Source organism: Sceloporus occidentalis, unplaced genomic scaffold, assembly GCF_023333645.1.
Source record: "Sceloporus occidentalis isolate IW3139 unplaced genomic scaffold, rSceOcc1.0.p SCAF_1, whole genome shotgun sequence".
Taxonomy (NCBI): domain Eukaryota; kingdom Metazoa; phylum Chordata; class Lepidosauria; order Squamata; family Phrynosomatidae; genus Sceloporus; species Sceloporus occidentalis.
The window spans coordinates 137,982,428-138,004,322 of NW_028316981.1; the positions used below are offsets into that span (position 1 = coordinate 137,982,428).

Below are 21,895 nucleotides of genomic sequence, written 5' to 3' on the forward strand. Positions count from 1 at the left end.
CTCCCTGATGGAGATGGATATCGAATCCCTGTATTGTTTGTCCATTTCAAGTGTTCTAGTGCTTAAGTTATTTTCTGGTTGCTGTCAAGCAGAATAGTACTAAATCTTAGTTATGTAGGCTAGTTCTGGAACTCTTTAACAATTAGCAATAAAGCAAATAATGGATCCAGGTAGACTGGAGGTTGCACTATGTCTACATTTTCATGAAATACTATCAGAAATCCTGTTATCTCAAAGCAGGACCACCAGATGTGATATATTTCTGTCTGTGAAATATCTGTAAGTCTGTGTGACAGAGATATACAGGATAAAATCCATGCAAATAGGCCTCCCATGTGATGATTTTTACTTTTACCTTTATCTGCTTAATCTCGTACTGGATGCGTTTGATGGGGTTCCCATAGATGTCATTACCGGAGTCCACCTCTTTTGCAGAGACAGCCTTTGCTCTAATCACTGAAACAGAAAGACACAGAGAAAATTAGTGGACAGATGTAGCACCACTGATGACTGCAGCCTTCCCAAGGCTTACTACTATCCTAGCAACAGCGAGCCTCCAAAGTTCATCAGTAGCTGTGCCAGCAAGAGAAACTCAAAGCCATTAATCCCTGGAGACAGTATGTGTTGCATGCTACAAATAATAATACAGTGCCTTCCGTTCCTTTTTACTCTCTACACTTCTATCATTATAAATCACAATCACAAAGAGAGCTTTCAGCCATGTTTGAAATTCCTTCTTGCTCTATTTATTTCAGAGATAAGACCATGAATCTCACTATGTGCAACCAGCTTCCAAGACAGGGGAAACATGCAGCTGAAACATGTTGAAGTAAGGATATTTGTTGTTACTAAGATGTGGAGGTTAAAAGCTTTTCCTGTTAAACATATTTGCCATCAGAATTTGGCATATTTGCCATTGGAATAAACTCTTCTTTAACTATCTGCACTGAAATATTACCCAGATAAAAATATTTATGCTTGACCTCTATTTAAAGTCTTCAGGTACAGTTTAATAAAGAGACCAACTGCTGTCCTAGAGAGCACCAAAGATTCAAAGCAAGAAAGACACTGACTTCTGAGTATTGGTTGCATATTTTCATCAAGTACAAAGATAATCAAAATACTTACGTTGTGTCATAATCAATCAAGAGTCCATTGACCACAACATTATGTCTTCTCCTATCTAAACTTCACATGGGAGTTCACAAGAAGAAACCCACAGTGATTCTCCTCTCTCCCCGACCCTCCAATTAGTCAGAAAGAATTCCTGATAAATCTCTGCCTCAAATTAACTCTCACCTATCCACTGTGGTGAAATTCATGCTCTTAAAAATACTGATGCAAAACTGACACAATACAGTATATTCTTAAAAGCAGCAAGCAGGAGTGGACCGAAAGTCAATTAGAATCTACTGACAAATCGCTCAGTGATTCACAGCTGAATAGCCAGGTTTCTGACTCCAAAAGCCTAAATCCAATGTCAGCTGTCCACTAAGTGAATCTTCCCCTCACTATAGCCCCACGCACTTGCATGAAAACCTGCTTCAGAAGGTGTCCTAGCCCTATGGAGTAGGCTTTCAAGATGTATGGGGTGGGAGGTATCTGGAGGTAGATAACAGAAGCTCTACTAAATACAGGTGGTGCTGGAATCATTTCACTAGACTCAAGTCAAGCAACAACAATAAAATTATTATTTAAAAAGCAAATTAAATTCGTCTACTGAAATGAAGAAAGATGACTGAATTTTCAAGTGAAAGACCACTGAGCTCAGTTCAACTCTGACACTGAAAATCAAAGACTCAGGATGTGTTCAGGGCTACCTTGTATGTGGACAGCCAGAATGGTGTAGTAGTATGATTGTTGGACTAGACCTCTAAGAGATCAGGGTTCAAATTCTTGCTCAGTCGTGGAAATCCACTGGGTGATATTGGGCAAGTCTCAGCCTTAGAAGAAGGCAATCTTTCTATGCAAGATTTATTCATCTGAATAAATCTTGCATAGAAAAGAGTTGTCATAAGTCTGAGTTGACCTGAAGGCGCATAACAACAGATGTGTCTTTTTCATATAACTCTAGTCAGTGGAGCTCGGGGGTCTGGCAAAAAGCAATTTAATTTAATTTTGCCTTCCCCAGTTGATAGTACAGAATTATTTGCTTTTAGTATAGATTCTGTTACTGTATTTATAGGCTTTACATCTTGGCCAGGGAATGGAAAATGATAATCAAAAAGTATAATGAATCTCTACCATAAAATATGATTTACACGTTAACTACCCACAAATCAGCCACAAGCTGAAAACCATTGTGCACAAGTAGAAAGCAGGAGCTAGTCTGATAAACCAGACCTGATTTGATAAAAAGCATAATCATAGGTATCAAGAAAATACAAGAAAAGAAAGACACAGTACAGGATGTTCAAAATACAACATACATGCTGTTTGTTTTATTTAGGAATCAGGAATTACTTGGGAATTATTTTCTTCCTTTACATCTACATCAGAGGAGACTAGAAAGAAAGGATGTGAAGTAATCTATGGGTCATTTGAAGTAGTGATAAACTAGTAGCCCTTCAGCTGTTGCTGTACTGTACCTCTCACCATCCCTCACCACTGGCTATGCTGTCTTGGGCTAATGGGGCCTGCAGTCCCATAACATCTGGGAGGGGTCACAACTTTCCTGCTTCTGCTTTAAAGCCCTGGGTTCTCTGCCCAGGATTCTTTGCTTTTGCATAATTTGATCTAAACTGAGCAAGCTAGTCCTATTTTCCATGAAGTTCTGTAAACCAGAGAGTTATGTTTTTACATATAAGGTGAAAAAGCAGGGCTAAAAGTACAAATATTTGTAACACATGTCAGTGGGGGTGGAAGAAAACAGTTTTTAAAAATTCTCAATAGCATCAGCAGGCCCTCACAACTTCCTGTAACAACAAATTCCATCAGTAAACTGTTCAGTGTGTTAAGAAGAACTTGCTCTGTTTCTTCTTACACATGTTGCCAATCAGTTTAATAGGGTCTAAATTCCAGAGGGTAAGCCATGTTAGTATGCAGCAGGCAACAAAAACATCAGAGAGTCTTGTGGCACTATAAATACTAACATATTTATTATAGTAGAAGCTTCTATGAGCCAGAGCTTGCTTTGTCAATTGTACAAAATGCCACAATGTATTTGTTAGCTTTCACTGTGCCAAAGAACTCTTTCTTCATGTTGTTGTTGTTTAACTGTGTCTAGAGTTTTTCTTTGTTAAGGCTAAATGTATTTTCCTTTTACTATTAAGAAGGGCACAAGCCTGACTTGAATTCCTGTTCACCAGCAAATGATATCTCAAATAAAGCTGTAATATATAGTGAAATCACTGGTCCATCTGGACCAGTTCTGTCTACTCTCACTGGCAGTGACTCTCTTTTAGGAAATATGCATAAACTCAGCACATCCACGCCAAATGCAAAAATTCAAAGCTGGGCAGCCTGTGACATCCAGAAGTTGCTGGATTACATCTCTCATCACCCTTCATCTTTGACTGTGGACCTAGAGCTGAGAGGAGTTGCAGGGCGACAAAAACGGGAAGGCAACAAGTTTCCCACTTCTGTTTAAAATCCAGTGTGGAAAAGCATGTTCTGGATAACTCCAAGTTCCGAATGTTAGATTATGTGAACTGACTGATCACAATACAGTAAAGGTATTATTTAACTGAACATGTGAATTAGGAGACAAGGCATCACTCACTGCAGAGCACTGAACTGAAAGAAGATGGGTGTGAATTTCAGGTATATTCTCCTGTGGATGGCTATAGGCAAGAGGTTTAAGCATCCAGGCCAGAACCTGGAAAACATACTTTTGAGTATTATCACTCCCACAGTCCCCCAGCCAGCATAACTGATATAGATTCTAGGAGTCATAGTCCGAAGAGAGTAGCTCTCCCCAGTATCTGCAAGCATCTCAAAGCAGGGAAGCATATCTCTCTGTTCAAAGGGCTCTATCCCAGCATCACACATATGCTGTATCCATCATCGGCCTCTGTTTCAGAGCCTCCACTGCCACTTCATCTGTTGCAATCTGCCTGTGGCCTGGCCTGGATGCTTTTGGCCTGGCTGAGACGATTGTGTGACAGTGGCTGGGAGTCTTTAGGTCTGGCTAATAGTTATGGCTCCAGGCTTTTCCACTCACGTGCTGCTGAATCACTGGCAAAAAATGCAACCTCGTAGAAGGAAGATTTCTCTTCTGAATAGTGTGGCTTTGTAGAGAGGGAACTGCTACTTTGCACTTTCTAAGCCAAGCACCCAACAGCTCAGCCAAGCCAGGGACCAGGCCTGGGGGGAGATGGGGAAGAAAGAGAAAGTACAACCGCATATGCATACAATGTAGCATGCATGAATCCCAAACAAAAGATCAAGGAAAGGAAATCCCATATACCACTGTATGTCGTTTGTTGTCCCACCACAAACAAAGGAAGATTCTTGCTTCGGAGGACTTTGAGTTTTAGCAGCTGACATATAACATGGCAGGGACCTTGTATATCTAGTGGGAGTGTGGAAGGAATAAATTTGACCCAGATCAATATATACTGTGCTTATCTGGCAACACAGTAACAAGCATCTTTAAAAACCAAACCAAAAAAAAAAAAAACCCCCACAAAAAAACAAACCCCTACAGCTTACAGAAATTCATCCCTGTGAAACAGGCAGACATGTTTTCAGGCTGGTGTCTATGGCACAGCCAGATGAACAGAGGCAGTCATAGCTATTATTAGAACATACACAAGTTCTTAGACCCCATGAATGCTGAAGGGACATTTGAAAGCATATGGGTAGTAATGCCTACTGAAATCTTAGAAGCCAAATAAGTTGCCAAAACAGTCTGCTTGGCAATAGTGAATAGAGGTGGGTAGAGGAGGAGACACCAAGACCACATGACTGCCAATATTGGAACTACTGTAGCAGCAAAGTATCACATCTGTATAGTAATGAAGCAGCAGTGTGATTGGGAGCTTACTGACAGGTTTTACCTGTCAATGAAAGGGGATGCTCTATCAATGCTTCACAGGCACAGCAGCTATAATGATGATAATAATAATAATAATAATAATAATCTTTTATTTATATACCACCTTTCCTCCAGATCAAGGCGGTTTACATATCATATTACAATAAAATACAATACAATATATCAAAATTTCATACAGATTAAAAACCTTAAAAACAATATATCAACAGTCACACTATCAGTTTTGGTTAGGCATACTGGTCTTATCATATAGAGTTGGAAGGATATGCTAACTGAAAAAGATGTCATGTGATGAGTATTTTCAAATACGCCATTCTCCAGCTTTAATCATGGTTTAAAAGCTTTGTGTGGTAATGTTCTTAGTGTCTTATCAGTAATCTCTCGTTCTAATAGCACAGTAGGTGGACATGGCATGTGGATGGTAAAATTAAAGAATAAATAGGAAAAACGCAGGTTCACAAAGCTAAAGAAAATTAAGAAGACAATCCTTCTGAGCCTAATTCTCTACATACTACATTTTATAGCATGTTTTAAAGCACCCTCACAGCTTAAAGCAAGGGTGGGGACTGTGTGATCCACCAGATATTGATGCATTGCCTCTCCCATCAGCCATAGGAATGGGGAGAAATGATGCAAGTTGCAACCCAGCAACATTTTAAAGGGAATATGATTCCAGCCTTTGCTTTAAGTGGAGGCCTACCTCCTTGGAACCTGAAGGACATAGGGGTGTAACTGACTGGGGAAATCTACCTTGAAGCCAGTTATCTTTCTCAGTTAAGCTTGGCACAAGCAATTCCCCAGGCTTTAGAGCAAGAGGCTGGAAGAAGTATTCATAGCCGATCTACACATTTGTCAGTGCTTCCTGTTCTTTTAAAGTTATGGTAAATTCTCTTGGTGCATATTTCAGGGGAAGGAAACTACCTTGCAAAACCACTTCTAAGTATTTCTTGCCTAAGAAAACCCTATTAAATTAATTGGGTTATCACAAATTGATCAACACCTTGAAGGCACATATGGACACAGATTCTCCTGACACCATGCTTCTTCCCTGCAGTTACTACAGATGTTATTGTTATTTGCCATCAAGTTGACTTTGATTTATGGCGACCCCATGAATGAGATACCTCCATGTCACCGTATTATCAACAGCTCTGCTCAGCTCTTGTAGACTCAGAGCCATGGCTTCCCTGATTGAGTCTATCCATCTGGAATGTGGTCCTCCTCTTTTCTTGCTGCCTTTTGCTTTAGCAAGAATTATTGTCTTTTATACTGAGACATGGCTTCTCATGATATGGACAAAGTACAACAGTCTCAGTTTAGTAATCCTGGTTTCTAGGTAGAGTTCAGGCTTGGTTTGCTCTAGGGCCCATTTATTGGTCTGTTTAGCAGTCCACATGGAACTCTTTTACCACACTTCAAATGAGTTTTCTTCCCATCAGCTTTCTTCACCGTCCAGCTTTCACAACCATACATGGAAATGGTAAATATAATAGCATGGACAATCCAAAATTAAATATTCAATTATCTATCTTTATACTTCAGGATCTTGTCTGGTTCCTTCACAGCTTCCCTTCCAAGTCCTAGTCTTCTTATTTCTTGACTGCAGTCTCCATTCTGGTTAAGGACTGAGTCAAGGTATGTAAAATCTTGAACTATTCCAATGTCTTCATTGTCCACTTTACAGTTGTGAACCAGCATGGTGTAGTGGTTTGAGCACTGGACTATGACTCTAGAGACCAGGCTTCAAATCCCAGCTCAGCCATGTAAACCCACCTTGGACATGTCACACTCTCTCAGCCTCAGAGGATTGCAATGGCAAATCCCTTCTGAAGAAACTTGCCAAGAAAATCCATGATAGGTGTGCCTTAGGGTTGCTATACATCAGAAGTGACTTTAAGGCACACAACAACAACATCAAATTATCTGTGGTCATTCTTCTATTTTCTTAATGTTCAACTATAAACCTGTCTCTGCACTTTCTTCCTTGACTTTCTTCAGTAATCATTCCAAGTCTGCTATTTTCTGCTAGTAGTTTGGTACCATCTGCATTTTTTAAACTGTTAATGTTCCTTCCTCCAATTTTCACATCTCCTTCCCCCAAGTCTAATCCTGCTTCATGTATGATATATTCTTTCTACAACTTAAACAGGTGGGTTGATAAAATGCAGCCTTGCCTGACCCATTGGCCAATTGGAAGTCATTCCCTTTCTTCGTATTCTGTCCTAACAGTAGCCTCTTGTCCTAAATATAGTTTATGTATTAGGACAATCAAATGCTGTAACATCCCCATTTCTTTAAGAGCAATTCATAGATTTTCATGGTCTACACATTCAAAGGCCTTGCTATAATCTGTAAAGCACAGACTGATTTTCTTTTGAAATTCTTTAGCGTACTCCATATCCAACATGTTACAATATGATTGCTAGTACAGAATATTGCGACTCACAACATGATAATGCACAGAAAATACATAGTGCTCACTAATATAACTTCACATAAAAGCAACTCCTACACAGACTTTCACAGAAGTGCTGACCAGTTTACCTATGGTGAGCACCTATTAGCTTTGGATATGAAATGAGTGGAGAATCTGACTCACAATGAGTTACGGAAAAGCTGGCAACTCAGTATGATGCCCTATAGATTAACAAACCTCTTTGTTGTTCAGTACTACCGGTTCAAGACACACACACCCTAGCTTAGAGCCAAGGAGGCATGACGTTATAATTGTGCTGATGGACCATAACTGTGCTGGTGGACCACTGTCTCCAAATCTCAACATGATGTCATGACCAGACCCTCTTCTTCCTGCTTAGATGACAACAGATTTTGGCTAACTACGAAGGCCAGCGAAAAACTGTGGATCGCCTGCTACAGAAAGGAACACTAAATAAATTTAGCATCCCAACAGAAGACATAAACACATTATATAACTGCACATAGGAGCAAAGAACACAAGTGAATGGACACAAATTCCAGTGGGTCCTTGGAATCCACTGAGGTTTGCCTCAGAACCTCCCATGGATATCAAAATCTACAGTCTCAAGTCCCATTATATGCAACGGAATAGTAAAATGGTGTTATTTGTATGAAGTGGCAAAATCAGGGTTTGTTTTTTGGGAGAGAGGGAAATTCTGAATATTTTCAAGCTGTGGATGGTTGAATCTATGGATGCAGAATCTGTGGATACAAAGGGCCATCTGTATACAACAACAAAACAAGTGGATATATACAAATGTATACTAAATCTCCAAAAACAGAATTAAAGGATAGTACTACAGCCAGTGTTGTGCAGTTGCTTGAGTAACAGACTGTGACTCAAGATCAGAGTTCAATGTGCCACTTGGCCATGGAAACTCACTGTGTGACCTTCGGCGAGTCACACACTCTCAGCCTCCCCCCCCCAAAAAAACATGCTAGATTCACTCTAGGATCACCACAAATCGAAAATGGCTTGAAGGCACACAATAACATTCCTAGTGTCTCTTACTAGTTATGGTGTTGTTTTGTGCCTTCAAGTCTTTTCTGATTTACAGCAATCTTAAGGTGAACTTATGGCATTTTTTGGCAGAATTGTTCAGGGGAGGATTGCATTTTCCTTCCTCTGAGGCTCAGACAATGTGACTTGTCCAACGTCACCAAGTAGGTTTCTATGGACAAGCAGGGATCCAAACCCTGGTCCCCCAGTGTCCTAGTCCAACACTCAAGCTAGTACACCAGCTAGTTCACTGAAAATGGAAGAGAAGAGGATCAATTAGTCCCTTTTCCTGCACTATTATTGGAAAATTCCTCCATCTGTCTAGATATAGCCTAACAGATAAGCCTACAACCATCTCACATGTTATACAAAAAGAGATGAGGAAATGCCAGATCCCCAGTATAAAAGCACCATAAGAGAAAGTAGATCTGTTGATCCACATTTAACACATGCCACATAATATACCAAAATGACTTAACTGAAGGTATCTAAAATTTTAAGTAGTTTAAAAAACAAATAAAATGCATTTTGCATTTTTACCATATGATTGGTCTTGATTTTATTCACACTTGTGTAAAGATGTAGCGATTTGGTACTGACACTAAGACGGGATACATACCTCTATTTTGTAACGTGGCGGCAGCGATTCTTGGGTTAGGGAGTGTGCACCATTCACATGTTCTCTAACCCTAGTACGTACTAGGGTTAGCCTAGTATGTACTGGCAGCCCATAATGGCGGCACCCTGTACATACGGGCACCACCATTTTGACGTGACAGACGCCTAGCATCTGCACGTCCTGGCGCCTTTGTGATACCGCAAGTGCGCCATTGGTGCATTGCAGCGTCACAAACATGCCACAAGAAGAACCCACTTTTTGTGGGTTCTTTTTGCTCCGAGACAGAGCTGTGCTGTTTGTCCACTGCGGCTTCCTCGTGGAGCAAAGCAGAGCGGAGGGAGACCGCCCAAGTCACATTTGCCTGTAAGAACTGTCGCTTTGCTTTCTGACACCCTAATCCAAACAAAATTTATTCAGAAGTGAGACATTATATTTGATAGGATTTCCAAACAAGGACTGTAGCCTAGAATGCTCCCTTGCACACATTTCACTTCCTGTGGCTTTTCCTACCGTTTCTGTATAAAGACAGCTGCAACTGCATAAGTAGGCTTGATGGTGAAGAAACAGCACCAATGAGCTGAATATGGCTGTTACCTGCTTTCAATCTGTTTTTACATGGGATGGGAATTATCTGAAGGACTCTATCTATTTTTATGAGCTTGCCTGTGTCCTGGGGAGGCCCTTCTTTCTGTCCCTCCACCTTCACAGGTACACTTGGTGGAAACATGAGAGGGCCTTCTTGGTAGATGTTCCAAGGTTCTGTAACTCCCTTCCTAGGAAGAGTTAGGCCCCATTCCTACTGGGCAAAAAAAAGCGGCTTATTTCACTGCGATTCTGACTCAGATTCTGACTCGAATCTGACCCTTCGTTCCCATTAAAAACAGGTGCAAACAGACCCGGGTTTTTTTACCCCTGTTTTCATTCCCATTAGTATTTTCCCTGTGGTAATTTGAAGTGGGTTATTTTGCTCCCCATTCCCATTGCCCTTCCGGGATCTCTTTTTTTATTTAAAAAAATCAGCTGTCAATCAAGCACTTGATGTCACAGCCAATCAGCTGCTTAGGCACTTGTCCCCGCCGGAGAGAAGAGGAGCCATTTGCCCCAAATCCCTTTGCCTGCCCCATTGCTCCCTGCGCTGTCTGGGGGTTGATCAAGCAGGCATGTACTGCAAAGCCCATCTGCTGCTCAGGCACTCAGGTGGTGGCAAAAAATAAAAAAATAAAAAATAATAGTTTAAAATGTTGTTCAATGGCTCTCCTCACACGTCGGTCTATGAATGTGGAGCAGAGGGGAGGTTGCAGGGGGAGCAATGTGTTTACTGCGTTTGGAGCTCAATGTAGCGTGATCGCCTTACCCTGCTTCCCAATCCACTAGGGGAAAGGCTATGTGAATGGAAGAAAACGGCACCAGCGATGCAGAAAGAGAACAAAGAGGGTGACACCCCCAGGCCAGCCCCTTGAGCACTGCTCCTCCCATCTCCAGGTTCCCAAATCAGACACCCTTTCGTTCCCATTCATTTGCCCCAAATCAGACTAGGGAGGCACAGGAAAACTCACTAAAAAGCCACTGTTTTTTTAAACCAGTTTACCGACCTATAATTCAGGTTTTTCAGGATAATTCGATTCAGATTCGAATTCCAATGGGAACGATATCGGAGCAATGCGGGTCAAATGCGCGCTCAAATGGAAACGATGCACCCATGATTCACGTCCTAATCCACATTATAGGCCAGTGGGAATGGGGCCTTAGATTGACATCCTGTTTGCTGACCTTTCATAGGTAACTAAAGACTTTTTTGTTTTGGCAGGTCTTTGAGAGCTGACTGTTGAGGGGGGGAGGCATTTTATGCATGGCACTGTTTATATTTGTTCTTCTTTTTAATGGTTATGCTTTTAACTCCTTTTCATTTTATTGATAGTTTAATTACATTTTAAAATTTTGTACGAAGTAAGCATTTTAAGTGTAGTTTTTAACTGTTTTACCTTTTGTAAGCCACCTTGAGTCTCAGACTGGAGGAAAAGCAAAACAAATATACATATAATTATCATTGTTGTTATCACCAGTTGTAAAGGAGGACTATACCTTACTGCCTTATCCTGTGCCTTATGCTTCTTCAGTACTAAAGGACGGATAGGGAAGAGCTTAAACACGACAAATGACTTCTCTAATTTTAAATACATCAAATGAGGTTGATTGGATCAGAAGAAGGCCTATCTGGTCCAAAATTTTATTCACACAGCAGCGGACCAGTTCCATCCAGAAAGACTGCCAGTAGGACATGAGAACAATTGCGTCCTCCATCTCTCACTCTCCAGCTACTGCTAGACAGAGGCATACTTCTTCTAAGGGGCAGCTAGCATGGTGTAATGATTTGAGCACTGGGGTATGACCCTGGAGACCAGAGTTCAAATCCCTGCTGGGCCATGAAAATCTACTGAGTGACTCTGGGCAAATCACATGCTCTCAGACTCAAATCTCTGAACAAATCTTGCAAAAAAATATATCTACGAATAGGTTCACCTTAGGTTGAAAGTTGGAAATGACTTGAACGTACACAACAATAAATTTTCTCTCATAATAGAGGAACTACTTATAGAACAGACTACTTATGGAAGGGAATAATTAAATCGTCCATCTAAGGCAGGGCATATAGTTTGTTCCATTTCCAAATACAGTATATCTGCTAGTGTTGCCTTTAACCCAAGGGAAACATTAACCAATGGTAAGGATGGCAAATCAAAGGAAAATCTCCTCTTGGGCACACTGCCCTCGGTCTGCTATCTATGGAGAGTCTGCCATTTAAGAAGTCATTATACTTACAGCTGACTATCTGATATACAACTAAATGCATGGGATCACTACCGTAGATCAGTGACACATTCACATGCCAAGCCATCTCACTTTTAAGCAAGAATGTTATAATAGAGACAGTGGATTGGTCATCCCACAGTCAGCAATAGTACAACCACAAGTATAGAATCTGGACTCAATCCAAGCACAGAAACAGGATGCCATATGTGAAATGCCATTTCACACATGCAAGTAGCTGCAGCAATTGTTGGGTTGACATTTCTAGCAATGAAATAGATTTCCCACATGTAGGGAGCCCAATCCAGAGATCAACAGGTGTTATTTTAGCATGCTGAGTTCAGATGAGACCTGCTGCACTGTAAATCATGTTTCAGACTTTGGAAAAGGGAAATCAGATACATGTTAGGCTGGCCTCTGATCCAGCATGCTTTTGTTGGCATAATTTCAAACAGGATGGTTCCTTGGGTGAGAAAGGAACCAATTTAACCAGAGGGAAATGGAATTACTTACTTGGCAACTCTGGTTTTGGGAGTGATGCAGTACTGTATAGATAGAGTGACAGCCCTCAAGTTTAAACACAAAGACAACAGCAGGCAGGGCACCTAATTCTGCACTTGTGAAGCACTTTTGCCCCACTGCATGGTAGATTTTGGGCATGTCCCTATTCTTTTCTCATTGACCATCTATCTGTATCCCACTCTGGCACACATAAAAAAGAGACTAGGCAACACACCAGGGACGCCTGTAAGAGAAGCACCAAACAATTATAGTTACAAGTATAACTGCCATAGTTCAATCCTATGCAATCCTAGAATTTGCAGTTTAAAGAGGCGCATTTAAAATTCTCTACGAAGGAGCTCTAGCACGTCTCCTAACTACAAATCACAGAACTTCACAGGAAGCAGCTATGGCAATTAAAGCAATAGCCAAGTGCTATAATTGTGTAATGTGAAAGAGATCCTAGCAAAGCAAACACAAACCGTTTAATCAAAACAAAATGAGGTAAAATGAGTCTGCCATCTATCCCAGACTTTTCAAACGGTCACCTGCAATGTCTGAAAACTGTGAGAAATATTTTAGTCAAGACAAGGTCCTCTGTGTTATGTATGGATATAAAAGATTCTGAATGAGCAGTGAAGTGAATTAGAAAAAGGTGTACAAAATACAAAGCCAGACATAAACATATTTTTTAAATGCAGAAATTTGCTTTCCACATGGGAAAAGCTATAAAGCTTTTTCAGAAACTGTACAATCTATGTAAACAAAAGACAGGAAGTCTTAAAAGTACATAATAGTAATGCAGTCCTGGCTATGATCTACAGATCTGTAGTATTTGGCAATGCAAAACACAATAATTATGAGGTTTAAATGGATTCCATGGCAGATGTCCCAGAAAGATTCCCAGAGTAAATTATCAGAATGAAGTGACACGTGGAACTCTAAGACACACTGTCTCCAGCTCTTGTAATAAAAAGGCCCTCCAATTGCACCTCAATTGCAACAAGTCACCTATCAATTCTCCCTATTTTACAGTTTGCTGTTGCAGCCTTCTATGGCCTCCAGCAATATACTGTTCTCCTCAGAGCTTGGAAAAGTTAAGTTTCCCCCTCTCACACTCCTAATGGCCATGGTGACTTATGATTCATGAGTTGTAGACCAAAAAAGTCCCTTTTCTGAGCTCTACTTCTCCTTACTCCTTTCCAGCATTTTGTACATATTGAGTGCAAGTCCAGTGAGCCTCGAAATATGTTAAAAATGGGGGGAAGGGAGGTCCATGACTTAGGTGGTATGCTACTTTTTAAAACCACGTGAGTGGGTGGGTCTGATTTTAAAAGACCTGTACTACATGGACGCATGCCTCTAAAGGTCATACAGCCAGCCAGTACTGAAACCTCTCCCTACTAGTTCCCACTGCATATGTTCCAGAAATGTTTTTCTTTTTCCTCCAGCAAGGCTTCAGCATCTCCACTGGAAGAAACAATGTCCTGGGGCAACTGAATGGAGAGAAGATTTCAGCTTTCTTCTGCCTGGCAAAACTCCATTCTGAGGTTCATTGTAAAATGAAGTAAAAAGAGAACTGTCAATATAAAAATGCTTTTGCACCAGGACTGGGCAATTCTGATGGATCTAGGGACCCCCCCCCCCCAATTGGTCACATCTCCTCTCCCTATGCCCTCCACTACCAAAATTCAGTGGCTCTATAAGCCATTAAAACAAGCATGAATTTGAGGTTCTCCCAGTTTGCCACTGAATTTCAGCAGGAAACCATAAAACCTAATTGAAAGCCAACATAATAGGGTCACTTTAATTGTGTTTAGCAATTTCTGCTGAAATCTGATGATGTTATTTGCTGTCAGATTTTGGCAGCACAGCTGGAAGGGGGCTAGGGAACATAAAACAGTCTTGGGGACTGCATGCTGCCCAGCTTTGCAAAAATCTACATTGCGAGTATAATTGTAATACTGCATACAGTTCTGGTCATCTCAGATCAACCATCTGTAAGCAGCTTTCAAAGCCTTTGTGGCTGAAGAGAGGGATATAAAGACTCTAAATATTTTTTTAAGGATATTGTAGATTTGGGAAAGTTATAGAAAAGAGCAACTGAATTATTAAGAGGCTGGGTCACTCTATTCAGAAAGTTTGCAATGTTTAGGGACATTACCTTATGAAGAGAGGCTGTACTGTGAAGTCGAATAATAATAGTAATAATAATAAGTTTTATTTATAAACCACTATTCCGTGTTGATCATAGCGGTATACAGGTAAAAATTGCAGTATCAAATACAAAATATAGGATAAAAATTGCAATACATAAATAAATCTTCAATAAAAACATTTCAAAATACAGATTAAAATCATACATCAAATCCAGGCCAGCTAAATGTGCTCGATAATGCTGTACATATAGCGGGGAGTCATATATCATCAAGGAGCATCGGGGAAGGCTTGCCGAAACAGGAAGGTCTTAAGTCTCTTTTTAAAGAGATCCAGGGAGGTGGCGGAGCGGAGTTCCTCAGGAAGGGTGTTCCAGATCCCAGGGGCCAAAATAGAAAAGGCCCTTTGTGATGCTGATACATATCTCGTTGTCGGGATCCTCAACAGATTCTTCCCAGACGACCTGAGTGTGCGGGGCGGACTATATGGGGAGAGGCGGTCCTCCAAGTACCCTGGGCCCAAGCCATTTAGGGCTTTATAGGTTATAACCAACACCTTGTATTGTGCCCGGAAGCGAACAGGCAGCCAATGGAGATCATGCAGAATCGGTGTTATATGGTCGGCCCTGGGACAGCCAGTGACCAGCCTAGCTGCCATATTCTGCACTAGCTGAAGCTTACGGGTTTGGTACAAGGGTTGCCCCATGTAGAGCGCATTACAGAAATCCAACCGAGAGGTTACCAGAGCATGTACCACTGTTTCAACGTCCTCCCGGCCTAGGTAGGGTCACAGCTGGAGTATCAGCTGAAGCTGGTAACAGGTGCTTCTGACCGTCACATCCACCTGAGAAGTCAGCTGGAGCGACGAGTCCAAAAGCACCCCCAAACTGCGAACTGAGTCCTTCAGGGGGAGCGTGACCCCATTCAGGACAGGTGGACAAATTTCACCACCCGGACCGGGCGAGCCTATCACTAGTACATCCGTTTTCTCTGGATTCAAGCTGAGTTTGTTTTTCCTCATCCAGCCCATTACCGACTCCAAGCAGGCATTTAGAGGAGAGATGCCATCCCTAGTTACTGCATCAGTCTTTCATGACCGGCATCCATAGTTTTTTGTGGCTGGCAAAACATCAGGAATAAACTCTTCTAGAACATGGCCACATAGCCCAAAAAACCCACAAAAAACAGTGGCTGTACTGTTTTGGGCTTTTCGGTTATGGTGAGGGGAATGGTTAATCGAGCATGGGCTTTCATCAAGGTCCCCCCCCCTTCTCACTGCAGAATAATTTGCTGAAGAAGAAAGACAAAAGGAAGATAAAAGGAAGTACTTCAGCATACAGTCCATATTTAAACTGTGGATACCACTACCACAGGAAGTAGAGATCACCACTGGCCACCTATCAAATGACTTCTAGTCATTCTGACTGCATATCATGTCTCGCATCAGAGGCAGTATGCCTCTGTACACCACTTTTGGAGGGACAAAAATGCTGTTGCCCTTATGACATGCTGGCAGGTGAGTTTCCCAAAAACAACAGCATAGCCACTGCATGAACCAAATGCTGGACTAGATAAGCCTGACTCAACAAGGCTCTTTTTATATCATGAGGTTAATGCACTTCTTTTGCTTTTTAAAACCATATATCCACCCCACCCCCTGCTTCAAATACAGAACAAGATCTAGATGAACAGGTGAGCCACCTCCCAATTTGAAATTGCAATTTTGAAGTATAATTACAATCATCAGGAAAGACTGGGCTTAGATCAAAGGAGATTAAAACTTTGACTGTTCTTCCATTTCAGAATTTGACTGTGTGTCTACACTACAGGAATAAAGCAGTTTGACACTACTTTAAGTGCCATGACTCAATGCTGTAGAATTCTGGGATTTGTACTTTTGTGAGATATTTAGCCTTCCCTGCCAAGAGAACTCTTGCATCCCACCAAACTACAAATCCCAGGATTCCATAGAATTGAGCCATATCAGTTAAAGTGGTGTCAAACTGCTTTACTTCTGAGTCTTGATTTTATAACATTTCCTTGCTTGGTGCTGGAGATCAAGGACAATGACTGATCAGAAACAAAGAACAATTATGCTAAGGGAGTGATCTGCTCCAGCCTCAACAAACAAACGCAACAGCTGCTGGATTGTATTGATCTCTTTGGTGTGCTGTAAAACACAAGCAAAGATGATCTTCTGAAATACTGCTTCTGGCTCAACATTTCCACTTCCTCAGCTCAATGTTTTACTCAGTGAGTAATATGCCTACACTTTCCATTTAACACCAAAATAAACAATTATCTGGTCCACAGCTTCCATAGAACTCCTTGCAGTTTCCTATCTGGTATGCACAAGAAACCAAGGATATCTCTCCCATCTCAACCACTTCCTCCCACTTAGTGGTGGATTAAGACACAATGAGTCTCCCTGCTATTCACAGGAAAAGGCTGAGCTCATAAACAGAAGTGTCTACACTCACAATAAACTAGAAATTGTCCTTTCCTGACCATCATATTTCTGGCTAATCAGCACATCTCTTTTAAGCCAAAAAGAAAAGAGAAAAGAAAAGGAAAAGTCCTGAGGTGGTACAAGTTACATTCCAACTACTTACAACAGCAAGGGTTCCAATCCCCTCTTTGTTTGCTGCCCTGGAGAGGACCTATACCAAAAGCCTAAACCATCTTACAGGTGCCAAATATGCAACTTAAGTAGTTGAGGTTGTTATTCATGTGCTTTTTTGGGGATAAGAACCAACAAAGCTACAATTGAGCATGGACAGAATTAGTAACACTAGCTACTCCTACATCTTGTGGGAGCCCATCCAGGTTCTGAACTCTTCCAAAACAAGGTAAAAAACTGTTTTATTTGCCAGCCACAAACATAACAAAAAGTGAAGGGTGGTTCTGGCGGGAAACCTCAGCTGCCAAACGGCGAGGCTTCCCGGTGGTGGAAAAAGAACCCACAAAAAGCGGGTTCTTTTTGCGTTGCACTTGTGATGCCCGAGTGTGCAAATGGCACACTCGTGACGTCGCCAGCACGACGGGACGTGCGGACGCTATGCATCCGTCGCATCAAAATGCGGCACCCGTGTGTGCAGGGCACCACCATTTTGATGCCCCCGTCATGTGCTAGGGGTGAGGCCGGTATGGACGCTGCGTCCTTGGCCAACCCCTAGCACGTGACAAGGGCAGCGCAAAGTCCCATTTAAATTGGGCCTAAGACATTTAAGGTGGCATATTTTGGATGATGTAGAACAGTATGAAGAAGAGACCATACCTAGGACAGCCCTTTTTAAACAGGGGAAATCTGTCCAGTGATGTCCTGGCATCTTCTCCTGTGCCAGGCCCACAAAAAAAAACCTCAATCAGTGCATATCTTCTCCACCCTTTACATGCAGAGATGAGTCTCACCAACCTAACTCAAAACACTGCTTTGCTCATACAGTATGATATTCAGGCCTACATCACATAACTTTCTAAAACATTGCCCTAAACAACATGATGCAACTTTTCAGTGTTCTTAGACACACAGAAGAAGACATTGTATTTCATACAGAAATTAATTGTCAAATTCCATTTCTTTTCATCTTTTCCTCCAGTCTGCACCTCTCTTATTCCCCATTGAGAATGACTCCCCCAATTTTCTACTTGGGCCAAACTACATGTTACATTAAATGCAAGAACAGGACACCACGTGAGTCTTTTCTAAACTTCAAGCAGCAGCCAAGGACATGAGGGTTTTAAATAATTGGTTACTTTTTTAAAGATACAAAAAAAATATATGCTGAGAGCCAGTGTGGTGAAGTGGTTTCAGCACTGAACTATGGAGATTATCACATGGTGAAAAAGCCAGGAGTAAAAAACATAATCCCGGCATAATTGCACATGATTGCGCTGAAGATTTTCAGACAACAGCAGGCACATCCAGGACTTCTCCCATGAAGAACCTGGTATTCTCCTGCAACAAACCATTCACAGGGCAGTCCCATGAATGGCTTCTCAACAGTGCAAATGAAGTGCGATTGCAAGAGTGTGAAAGTTAATCGTACTTCATTTGCACTATTGTGGAGGCAACCAGGGATACCCAGAATGCACTCTAGTGGAGGCAATCCATTCTCTTTGCCAGGATCAGTTTTGCAGTAGATTTCAATCTTCCTTTGAGTCATGGGGCACAATTTTGTTTACACTGGATTAAAACAATGTGGTGAAGTAATAAATTTTACTTTGTTGTCTTTTATTCTGTGTGGGACAGAAACATGATTTCAAGACACGTGTCACAGCTCTGAAACGGTGCATGCGTGAAACGATCAATTCTAATATACTAGCAATTCATTCATGATGTGTGAGAAACACAATTATGATATTATAGGGGAATGTCACAATAATTGCACGACTGCATAACTGTGCGAAAATAGTGAGCGCTGCATTGCTACTGTTGTGTTTAGCTTTCATTACTGAATTGGCCCTGGTGTGATAAACTCCTATGATTCTGGAGACCAGGGTTGAAATCCCCATACAGCCATGTAAACTCAGTGGGTGATCTTGAGCAAATCACACTCTCTCAGCCTCAGAGAAAGGCAAAGCAAACTCCCTATGAACAAATCTTGCTAAGAAAACCCTGTGATAGAGTGGCCTTAGGGTCGCCATAATAATAATAATAATAATAATAATAATAATAATAATAATATAGTTTATAAGTCAGAAATGACTTGGAGGCACACAACAACAAACACAAAGTGCCAAACAATGTAGCACATCAAGTCTCAGATATGTAATTATGCTCATCTGGTTCTGCAGACTCACTGTGCACTGATTAACTATTATTAAAAAAATAGTGGGCTTATATACAAGTCAATCAAAAATCTTTACTTTTCTAAAAAAAACATTCGACTGCTCAGCATTAATATGTGATAAAATCTGTATAAGACTTTTTATAGTAATTGAAATTAAATTGTCTTAAATGTGTGTGCACGCTGTGTAATTTAGCGAGAGCTGAAATGGAGTCCAGCCCCTACTATAAAATGAAAGAAGGGAATCAAGAAAAAAAGGTAGTGGGGAAGAAGCCCTATGTGCTTCCTAAAGTTTAAAACTATTATTGTATTATTATTATTATTATTATTATTATATTTATTTGTATCCCGCTCTTTTCCCAGGACTGCGACTCAGAGTGGCAAGACTAATTAATAATTAAAACTAGTATTAATGAAGATTAAACCAGTTATTTAAAAATAACTGATAATATGTAATTAATTTCTTTCTTAAAAACAAAGATGTAAGTACACTATGACTGTAACTTAACAAGGGATACCTTCACTCATTTTGCAGCACCATTTCAACTTATTAGTTACTTTTCCACCAATAAGGTGTGCAGTACCACTAAATGGTGGAGGAGAAATATCACATGGATCATTACTAGATTGTAATGCTCCTCACACTGCTGCCTTGCACCTATTGCAGGTGTTATATCAAATGATGAGATGGACAGGGTGTTTTTTAAACACATACCAGTTCAGATGGGCTAAAAATAACAAACCAGTTAGTCCTGAGAAATGGAAAAAGTTAACCATTGTCTTTTAAAAATTGTCATGATTTTTTAATATTGTTGTTTTGTTCCAAGCTATGTTCTGAATTTGGAGAAACGTAACATAAACATTTATACACTCCATGTCTGATCTGAGACTGTGATGCACTTTCTTGTGTCTGATTTTTGCTCGTTGCAAATTAATTTAGATACAAATACATATAAGTATATATTTCAAAATGTTTATTACCCGTCTTACCAGTACCCAAGGGACAATCCCAACCAATCATCTAAGTGTTGAGAAACTACTTCATGGTCTGGTTTAGGATATGTCAGCACATTCTGCTGCACTTAAGAGTAGAAGGAAGAACTAGAGCCAAAATGGACATTCTGGAAGATGGATTTCAGCACCGACACAGGCCATGGTAGAAGGAAGGAGAAAGGCCCATGGCAGTCACCAGAACAGTTCAAAACCCCATATCCTTCAGTTGGAAAGAACTTCAGGAGTTCTGGCAGAATGTGGATGGAGTGTGTGTGTGTGTGTGTGTGTGTGGCTAATCTGACATGATAGATGAGGATGGAATGGGGGTGCATGAGAGATGCTAAACACAAGTCATAGATGCCAGGAGGAAAAAGGCTGTCACATACTGCCTAAGTGTCATACAAAGCTGCTACTAGAATTCTTAGACTGAAATGGAGCCCCGTGTGGGTGTTCTGTCATGGACTGGTGCTGTGGGGGATGGCATGAAGGCAATGCCAAGAATATTGTACTAGTAAACTGCAGACAGCATGGCTGCTGCTGACTCTAGTACGAGAAGCCTGATGGAATGCAAGCAGAGTAAACAGACATCTGTTGCTTCTCCATGGTTCATGCCAGCCAATAGGGTTTCCTCAAGGGAAGTAAAATCAGCACAGATGTACATGTGTCTGCATTCTGGCTTGTGCCTGCACACCCAAGAAAATAGTGTAAGAATATGAGATGAGCCTTGCTGATTGCAGTCCATGGCAATCTTGCTAAGCAGCCAACCAGATGCCTCTGGAAAACTCAGAAAGGCACTAAGGAAGTTTCTTCTCAGAGTCAAGTATTCTAAGGTATATTGCTTCTTAGCAAGAAGTCTTCATTTAGCTATAGTTAAAGTTTGAGGGTTGGACTACAACTCTGGAGACCAGGGCGTGAATCCCCATTCATTTTGGGCAAGTCACATTCTCTCAAAGAAAAGCAAAGGTAACCCACTTCTGAACAAATCTTGCCAAGAAAATCCCATGATATGGCCACCATAAGTAGGAAAGAACTTGAATGCATACAACAATAATAACTAATATATCTATTCTCAGGCCCACTCTTAATATTAAACAGAAATAAGTAACTACCTCAATCAATGAATGCTGCTTAGTGGAATAACAGCCCCTCACTGCCATTCTTCATGCCCTCCCTCCCACTTCAGATGTGGTATTAGTTTGGCAGTCCTATAGCACTGTGTAATTCTGTAGGAAGCATTACAATGTCTTAAGATGGCTTTATCACTTACTCATGAATTTGCCTACTCATTTTAAAAGGCAATTCAATGGGTTCTGGTTTGTTTTTTTAAAGCAAAGTCTCTGGTATATGTGAGGAAAACATGGAATAATAACCCACTGCACTCACCAACATTTGTGAGCACCACTCATATCCAGAGGCAAAATAAATTCCCCATGCTTGCTTCAATATCTTTCTGCCAAAGGAGGAAAAACATGCAAAAGGATGTTGAGTACAAGAAAGGTGCTGGGAAGTATCAGTTGAACCAATGTGCTGTAGTGGTTTGAGTGTTGGACT

At 41.0% G+C, this 21,895-nt stretch overlaps 1 protein-coding gene across 3 annotated transcripts in view; it reads right to left on the bottom strand.

The window, feature by feature from the left end:
* TIMP2 (TIMP metallopeptidase inhibitor 2) overlaps positions 1–21,895 on the bottom strand; it is a 39,588-nt gene that overhangs the window by 11,054 nt on the left and 6,639 nt on the right. Inside the window, exons 1-2 of one of the 3 annotated variants that reach the window (XM_089538805.1) lie at positions 4,654–4,710; positions 356–456 (exon numbers count right to left, since the gene is read on the bottom strand). In XM_089538805.1, the coding sequence (XP_089394931.1) occupies positions 356–456; positions 4,654–4,684 (132 nt within the window). In that variant the 5' untranslated portion in view covers positions 4,685–4,710. Of the gene's footprint in view, positions 1–355; positions 457–1,128; positions 1,154–4,653; positions 4,711–21,895 lie in introns of those variants that run through there. The other 2 variants (XM_089538815.1, XM_089538795.1) reach the window with 2 other exon arrangements.